The sequence below is a fragment of the Anopheles darlingi genome, chromosome 3 (assembly GCF_943734745.1).
Source record: "Anopheles darlingi chromosome 3, idAnoDarlMG_H_01, whole genome shotgun sequence".
NCBI classification, from domain to species: Eukaryota; Metazoa; Arthropoda; class Insecta; order Diptera; family Culicidae; genus Anopheles; species Anopheles darlingi.
Genome location: NC_064875.1, coordinates 50,218,136 through 50,226,390, shown reverse-complemented (window position 1 = coordinate 50,226,390; position 8,255 = coordinate 50,218,136). Strand labels below are relative to the sequence as shown.

The following is an 8,255-nucleotide window of genomic DNA, read 5'->3' as shown; positions in this document are numbered from 1 at the left end:
ATCATAAAGCATAAGAAACCTTCTACACCATTACCAAGCTGTACGCTGAGAAAAAAAACAACGCTAACTGAATATGGAATTAATGCAAGCAAGGCAAGCTAGTAAAGTCACATCGATGAACGCGCATATTACTATAAACTGTGTTAGAAGCGAGCGAGCGAACAAACAGATACAACCAAACCAAAATGTACCAATTGTATTTTTAGCAACAATTACAACCACAACATGAAAATCAAAGATTTGTACGGAGCCGTTCGAGATAGAGAAAGAGGGAGAGAGCGGAAGTGAGAGAGTATTTTGCGGCAAACGTACCAGGGCCTGAAAACCAGGGCCCGGGGTTCCGCCTGTCAACCGTCATAGTATTAGCTTTAGCCGATCATTCTTGGGTGTGTACGTTTTGGATTTGGAGGAAACCAACGAGATGAAGGGATCCCCATATTAGGATGATAACGGGAATGCGAAGATGTTACGATGGATGGAAAGGGGAGAGATTTTATCTGAAATGTTGCGTATTCCGAGCCACTCGTTTAACAGAACCAAAGATTTTATTCCCAAGTATATACATATATTTAGCCGCCAGTCACAGTAGCTCAGCTAGTAGATCATGTCTGATCGCTTCGATTCGCCAGCGGAATCGCATGCATCGTTTACACTTGTTTCACACATTGGCACAGACCGGTACGACGGAAACAGACCGTTTTCCTTTTAGAAACGCTGGATTTGTGTTTTGGTATTTTCTTTTTTGGAGGGTGGTCAGCGGTGGTCAGCCGCGTTCGTTCGTCATACAGCGTAGTGTTAGCGTATAGCTTAAGTAGCTAAATTTGAACCAAAGAAAAATCAAAGAAAATCATAAACCAAACTGTGTATCGAAGTCAAAATCAAATCTGAAACCAAAAAAATCCAAACATCCACAATAACAACAACAACAGCAAACTAGCGAGAGAATAGGAACTTATCCGATGAAGATGTTATCAGTGTTAGAGAATAAACCATCAAAAAAAAAAAACCCCGAACGAAGTGATATGCGACTTTCCCTGATGCATGAAGTGACAGACAGACAGACAGACAGCCAGACAGGGAGAGTACCGACTCCTCGAGGGCTCTAATCAATCCCGAAAACATTGATTTGACCCCATTTCGAAATGGGAGATCCCGGCCTGGCACGGTGTCACGAACGTCCAGTTCGCATCTCCACTTTGGCCGAAAGTGCCGTTCACGTAAGTGCGATTTTAAGTCTTCCATTTTCAACAGCCGGGGGCCTGATCGCCCGCCCGCCCGCCCGCCCGCCTTTCTTTACGAAACGATCGCCGAAGAAGAAATGGATTGCAGTGTATGGATTGGGTCGCCGCGAACTGCTTTATTGTGCAGTCGTGGATCTTCTTTTTAACATTCGACCATTCGACAGAAAAAGTCGATGAATCGGAACCGGGGTGATCGGTTCGGTGATGTAAGGTGTGTACAACGGACCGGGGTGGATTACATAGGCGGACTCGCGGGGTGCTCTTCACACCTCGGACGTGTCACCTGGCTCAAAGCGAAGCCGATTGAATGTATGTCAACCGACTGACAAACAACTGATGACCGGAGAGACCACCCCAATCGGAGAGAGCACTTTTTTGGGGGTTGGGAATATGGGTCAGTATACCGTGGAAGGGAGATGTGGCTCAAGGTAAGCCGCGACGCGCGCGTTCATGGTCACGCAGCGGCTCCGATGAGTTCCGTTGACCCCGTTTTGCAGCTGGACATAACGTCGATAACAAACCCCTTTGTTGATCTCCTCTCTAACGTCAAACTGTCAAAGCAAATCCAAGCAACCGAAGGCTATTGTTTTGATTCATTTTATTTCATTGCATTTTGAAATACATCTCAAAACACACATACACTACATACACCTTCTCTCTCTCTATCTCTCCACGTACGTCGTCGGCACGCACGCCGACACCGGAGCTTAACATTCCTCAACAAAAACAATCACGGATCTTCAAAAAAGATGTACTCTTGCAAGCTTGTTGTGCTTTCTTTTTCGTTTGACTTAATGTTAAAGCTCCCCTCCCCGCCCCCTAATGTTAAGCCCTAATGTGCGCAATTCCCGGGACCGAGACCGGGATCGGCGACCGGCAAACGAAACGAACACTACTACCGGCACCGTAGCTGGGTGGTGGTGGTGGGTGTGTCTGGTTTCCCGGCGAGGACGATCCCTCCTCTCTAGCCCCGGAAGAGGATGCACTCCTCTTCCTACAGTATTAACATCACAATAACTCTCTGCACACTTTTCACATGCTTCATCAGTTGCTGCTCCTTTTTCCCATGTTCCTTGCGATTCTCGATTCGCTTCTTATCCTCTAAAACGGCTCCACAATCAAGTATCTCCTCACTTCACTCTCTCTCCCTCTCTCTCTGCTACCTTCCTCTTATAGCCTAATGATTGATTGTTATACCAATTATGAGAGAATAATAGTTTTTAAAAAAAAAGAACATAAAACACTGCTCCAAATAATTTGGAATACCGTTCGATTTCGATTGGCCAATTTCGACAGTTAAAGGGGCGCGCACCCCTCCTCCCGTACTAAAACCTTCAACCAAAATCGTTAAATTTATCAACCCCGCCCGGTCCGGACACCCGGTTTGTGTGTGTGTGTGTGTGTGTCACCAGTGTTTGTGTGTTGCTCCGTGGTTCGGCGCTGCGCTGCTTCCTATTGTTTTGAGTCAATTTTGGATCTACTTTTGATGCCTGAATTCCTATTGCTTCCTCTTCGATGATTGCGTTCGATTGTCACAGCGCAGCGCAGCACGCACGCACAGACACACACAACACACGTACACACCCATAAATATGCAATAATTTAAAACGCCGCACACGCACACGTGCACACGTCACACGTTCACACGTCAAAATTAAAAGCTAGCTCTATCGTTACTAACTAGTACGTAAATGTAAAGGTATAAAAAAAAAGAAACAGGACGTCTATTGTCCCTCTCTCTCTCTCTCTGGGGGAGGGAGGGTGAAGCACGTTGCCGAATTAACCCTCTATCCCATCCCCGCTTGCACGCTCGCTCGCTCGCTTATCGTAGTGCTCAGTTGTTTCGCCGCTTGGATCACAATTTCGCTCGCCAATACCTCCCGAAGTTCCCGCGAAGGGAACAAGGTATCCAAAAAAAATTCCATTCCCGGCCATTGCCAGGAGAACTTAACAACCACTACTACGAATTCGAGGGCTAATGGTGGTGGGAGGGTGTAGAACGGTGGTGCATGCGAAGGGTGAGCGATACATAAATACACATTTTTGCCGTGAGCTACCTGTGCAGTAGTGGTGGTGGCGGCTGTGGCTGGCCATGAGGCGAGAACTCTCGATCGATCGATCAAACAGATCGAACCCGAAAATCGATCGCAGTTCGCACAAAGTGATCCACAGACTTCCTGGCACACTGTAGCTGATGCTTGGCTCCATACCCTAGTAGTAGCTAGTTAGTAGTAGGCGGCATCCTTAAGGCGGTGGTGAGTTCCCCCCTGCTCTCTTTTACGCGTCCAACCACGGCGAAACCACACCATCCGGCGGGGGAAAACCCTCGCGGATGAGTCTGTCCCTTCTTGGTGGTCATCTTCGTCGTCGTCGTCGTCGTCGTCGTCGTTTATCTTTGCGTTTAGGTTTGAGTTAATTAATACAAAATCACATATTCAGCTTTCGATCCACTTCGTTTCGAACTCCGAGCCAGGGGCGGGGGCGCCGGCTTAGTGGGCATTGTACACCCGGTAGGCGGTGCGATAGGAACGGAGGTAGTTCGGCAGACGCTGCTGCACGAACCCGAAGATCGGTTGCTGCTGTTGCTGCTGCTGTTGAGTCGGTACAGCAGCAACTGGTGCGGATGTCGTCAGAGCCGCCGTCGTGGTCGTGCTGGGAGCCGCTACCGTCGACGTCGCCGGTAGATGATGTTCCTCGTTCTGCTTCAAGCTGTCGTAGATCTGCTGGAAGCTGGGCATCTTCTCCTTGCCGAGCGTCATCTCCTTAATGTCGTCATCCTTCGGTACGCTGAGGGCGGCCACTACCGAAGCCGACGCCGATGACTTCACGCGATCCTCCTCGACCGGGCTGCCATCGGGACGCAGCCGCACCACCATCGGACCGGTCAGATAGTTCGTGTTCTGCTCGTACGGTGCCAGATTGTTGAAGTGCGTCGAGGCGGCCGGCTGGTACTGGAAGGAGTAGTCCACATTCGTCGACGCCTCCTGGGGCAGATGGTTGTACGGTTCCGAGTACTGCATCTCCTGCCCGGTCGGACCAACGTTGTAGTCGTAATCCATGCCGTACTTGCTGATGCTGCTGCTGGCGCCGGCACCACCAACACCACCCTTACGAATCCCGTCCGACGTTGGTGCCGGATCGTCGAAGAGTGGATTGTGCTCGAACTGTTCGCTCACGATGTAGGCCGGTGCGACCGTCGTCTGGGTCTTCTTCTTGCCGTTCTTCGTATGACCATCCATCATGGCGTCCCAAACTGTAAAGTAGAGAAGAAGGAGGAGTAGACGAAATTCCAGTTAGTTCCAGTGGCTTGTGTCGTCGTTAGGGCAAGGGCCATGGACTTGTGGTTGTGATGATGTACGATGAACTTTGGCGATGGAGTGCAACAAGTGCCACCCCCCTCCCCCCCAGAAGGCCCTGGATTCGATCATTAATCAGCGTCCTGAGTGTGGTTATGGCCCTGATCACGTGATGTACCTCCTCCTACGAGACACCTCGTGAGGAGGTACCATCATCATTGCGTCACCTTTACGACGATTGCGCGTGTGTGTGTGTGCTCACACACTCGGTATTTGCTTCCTGCTGCTCTCCTCCTCATAAGCCACCCCAGACAAAAGGCAAAGGCCAAGAAAACGGGAATCGATCGAAGGCTGACGCTTCACCCCGCGTGTCGTCGTCGTCGTCGTCGTCAATCAAAATGCCAGCCGCACCTGAGCGTGCGGGCTCATATGCTGATGGTGAGCGCGTCCACCAGCGTCTTCCTTCAGCGACGCGCAAACGCTTCCGATCTTCTACCGGAATGCCATTGAATCATGCAGCAGCAGCAATCAAGCGGCACTTGTTCACGTGCGCGCTCGCGCACCATCGATCAAGGTCCATCGATCTAAGGTCAATCCAGATGACGACGAGCACGAGGTATGATCGACGTCGCCGGTTCGAGGTGCTTTGCCCGGGGGGGGGGGGGGGGGGGGGAGTCACGATGTCGTAAATTTTTCGCCATTGACAGCTGTTTGTTTTCGTTCTAAATGAACAAACATTTTACAAAACATCTCCCCGGTGTAACAGTGTCACTGAACAGTGGCCTCTAATGTCAGTTACCTTCCTCCCTTTTTCTAAGGTCTACTCCGGGATACTCGGGATGATGATTACTTACTTATATCAGTAGCGCCACGCTGGTAGGGGTCCATCGAGTCCAGGTGCGACTCGTTCATGTCCTGCAGCTTGTTGATACCGTACATCAGCAGATTGCGTTTGCACATGTTGGTCGGCATATCCTGGGAGTTCTTGCAGTAACTCGAGACCTGCTTGGCGAACATCGTGTACAGGTGCGACATCTGCGGGGTGCCGTGACCGTGGAGAGGGAGGAAAACAAAAAAAAAACACAAAAACACAGAAACTGTCAGTAAGTGAAAGTAAAACAACTTCATCGTCGTCATCATCGCCGCCATCATCATCGCCATCAGTAGCAGTAGCAGCAGCAGCAACAACAGTTCTTTTCGGCACGCACGCCAAACGCCAAATCTTCATAACAGAAAAACACTAAACATCGCCTCCAAGGCACGCTCCAGGGTGGTGCTGATTGCATTCCCTCACGACGGACGCGGCGCTGCGTGACCGCGTCTGGCGCCTGCCGCCGCTACTTCGCTCCACTAATCAACAATCCGGTACCTTTCCCAAACACACACAGACACACACCCTTTTGCCCAAAAGCGGAACGATATGTGCGTGGAGGCGGAACTTGGCCGCTAAAAAAAAAAAGGGAAAGGAAAGTGTAAGGGTGTTTGAACCCTTACTGCATATAGTGCGCTACGGATCCGGACACGGATGGACACACGCGTGCACGCACGGATTCACTAATCCCAGCGCTTGGTAGCAAAATGGCGGATGACTGAGTGGCGCCCGATCCGGCCCTGGATCCGGCGAAACGTGATGTAACACGCACGGGTCCGGGAGGTTCTATCGAACCATTGCGTGGTCGCCTACTAGCACTCCTAGCTACTGGTGCGGCTGCTGCTGCTGTTTGCCCCCGATAATTAATTGTGTTCGTGCTGCGCAAACCTAACCCCTAGCCCTAGGTCAGTGTAGTCAGAGTAGGCCGTGTGCAACCGTCCTCCAGCATCACGATTTCCGCGAACGTGTCGAGAACTTCGCGCTGCTTACGTCAGGCGACCAGAAAAAAGAGGAACGAGAAACGGAGAGAGAAACCACAGAGAGCCCCAGAGAGAGCGGGAGAGAGAGAGAGAGAGAGAGGGAGATCAAGTGCTCGAAGCTTCCGCGAGTTCCGGGATGCGCCGCCGCGGCGTCGCGCAAAATCGGAATCTAATGCCCACGGCCGATACTCCGATGCTCCGTACCCTAAGTGCCAAGTGATCGAATCGAGGGCTCAGAAACGCGTTCCTCCCTTGCTCGGCTTGGCCTTGACTTTCCTTGACACCGGAGCTGGCTGCGGTGCCAACACACCAACACACCAACATACCGAGACACACACACGTACAGGGCAAGGTGGTACGTTTCTTCTGGAAGCGAAGGAATCCGGTTTCTCGGCTGACCGAACACTGACTACTCCCTGACCTAGGGCGTCTTGGTTGTGACTGGTTGTTGCTGTTGGACAAGGTTTCACCGCGCCAACGCGCCAACGCGCCACCGAGTGAAGACGATCGATGGGTCCGATCGATGGGGTCACACCAGAACGTCCCTCTCGGGCGGATTTTCTATGGCCTTCACCGTCTAATCTAATCGTCTGAACCGATATGCTAATGGCCCCCCTTGCTTGTTAGTGTTGCTGCTGCTGCTGCTGCTGCTGCTGCTGCTGCATCGTGATAATGAAAAACAAAAAAAAAAGATGGAGAAACGAGTTCGAATCGTCCACGGCACGGGCACCTTGGGCCACCAAATGCCAAGGCGCCAAATCTTCCCCGATGCGGGGATGCGCTTTCCAAAAACGGATTTCGAAGCCCGACCAAGTTGGTGGTCAAGGTTGGATTGACAAATCGAAATGCTAATCCACGACCGCGGCTGCACCGGCACCGGGGTTTTTTGTGCGCAATCATCATCACCGTCATCATCATCGTTGATGATCAGCACCTTCGAAGTCGCTTACCTTTTCGCCACGGCTCAGAAACTCCCACATCGGTATGGCCGATCCGGAGCAGACCGACACCAGACTCGACACCACCATCACCGCCGCCCCGATGCTTAGCTTTCGTCCGCACGCCATCACTGTTTTGTGTGTACTGGGAGGAAGGGGTATTTTTCGAAAAAAACGCTTGCGCTGCACTCCGCTGCACTATTGCTTCCGCGAACTGTTCCTGCTATTGGCTGTTGCTGTTGCTGTCGCTGCTGCTGCCCTTCCGGTGCAGTTCGGTTCGTCGCTTACGCTTGCATCTAAGTCTTTTCCGTTCCACGTTCACTTCTAGGCTTTCGATGCTTTTTTTCCCCCCTTGTCTGCTTTTCCTGCTTCCCGCTTATTGTTCGATGCTTTCCGATTTCCTCGCTTGCGGTTTCCTGACTCTCGGTCGCTTGGTTCGACACACACGGACACAAACACTCACACGCTCACTGTTTGCTCCGTCCGCCCTCGGCGTTGGTTCTTGCGAATTCGATTTCGTTCGATCGTTTCCTGTGTTTTTTTTTTTTTTTGTGGTCGCTGTCGTTCTCACAGGTTCACTTCGATCCTCACGAGCGCTTTTCACTTTCTTCACCAACAACTTCCAAACAACTTCACTTCGATACACACTCACACACGGACACGGACACCGATTACAGTATTCCCGGTCCGTTCACACACTATTTGTTCGCTTACACACTCACGGGCACGGACCCCCTCTGTTTGTGCGCTAATTATGCTGAGAAAACACCGTTTTTTTTTTGCTCTCTGTTCTTTTCTTCTCCTCAATCGATCGTGGAGCTCGAGTTGCTTGATTTGCCGTCTCTCGATCGTCGACGTTCGTGATTTTGCTTCACTTCAACTGCTGCTGCTGTTGCTGTTGCTTTAAAGGGTTGTAGACTCCGAAAACA

At 51.2% G+C, this 8,255-nt stretch overlaps 1 protein-coding gene across 1 annotated transcript; it reads right to left on the bottom strand.

Moving 5' to 3' along the window:
* Positions 1-1,832: 1,832 nt before the first annotated feature.
* On the bottom strand, positions 1,833-8,234 carry LOC125953371 (rhythmically expressed gene 5 protein). Its single transcript, XM_049682876.1, has 3 exons — positions 7,339-8,234; positions 5,392-5,572; positions 1,833-4,494 (listed from the first exon to the last, which is right to left on the bottom strand). Exons 1-3 carry the CDS (start codon positions 7,453-7,455, stop codon positions 3,731-3,733), a joined length of 1,062 nt encoding a protein of 353 aa, XP_049538833.1. The 5' UTR covers positions 7,456-8,234; the 3' UTR covers positions 1,833-3,730.
* Positions 8,235-8,255: the final 21 nt, after the last annotated feature.

What these genes read in the sequence shown, in the direction of transcription:
- LOC125953371 (XM_049682876.1), bottom strand. Translation starts at nt 7,455, where the DNA reads ATGGCGTGCGGACGAAAGCTAAGCATCGGGGCGGCGGTGATGGTGGTG. An exon ending in TTCTGAGCCGTGGCGAAAAG is followed by an intron (nt 5,573 to 7,338) that starts GTAAGCGACTTC and finishes GGCACCCCGCAG; the next exon opens with ATGTCGCACCTGTACACGAT. An exon ending in GCGTGGCGCTACTGATATAA is followed by an intron (nt 4,495 to 5,391) that starts GTAAGTAATCAT and finishes TCTACTTTACAG; the next exon opens with TTTGGGACGCCATGATGGAT.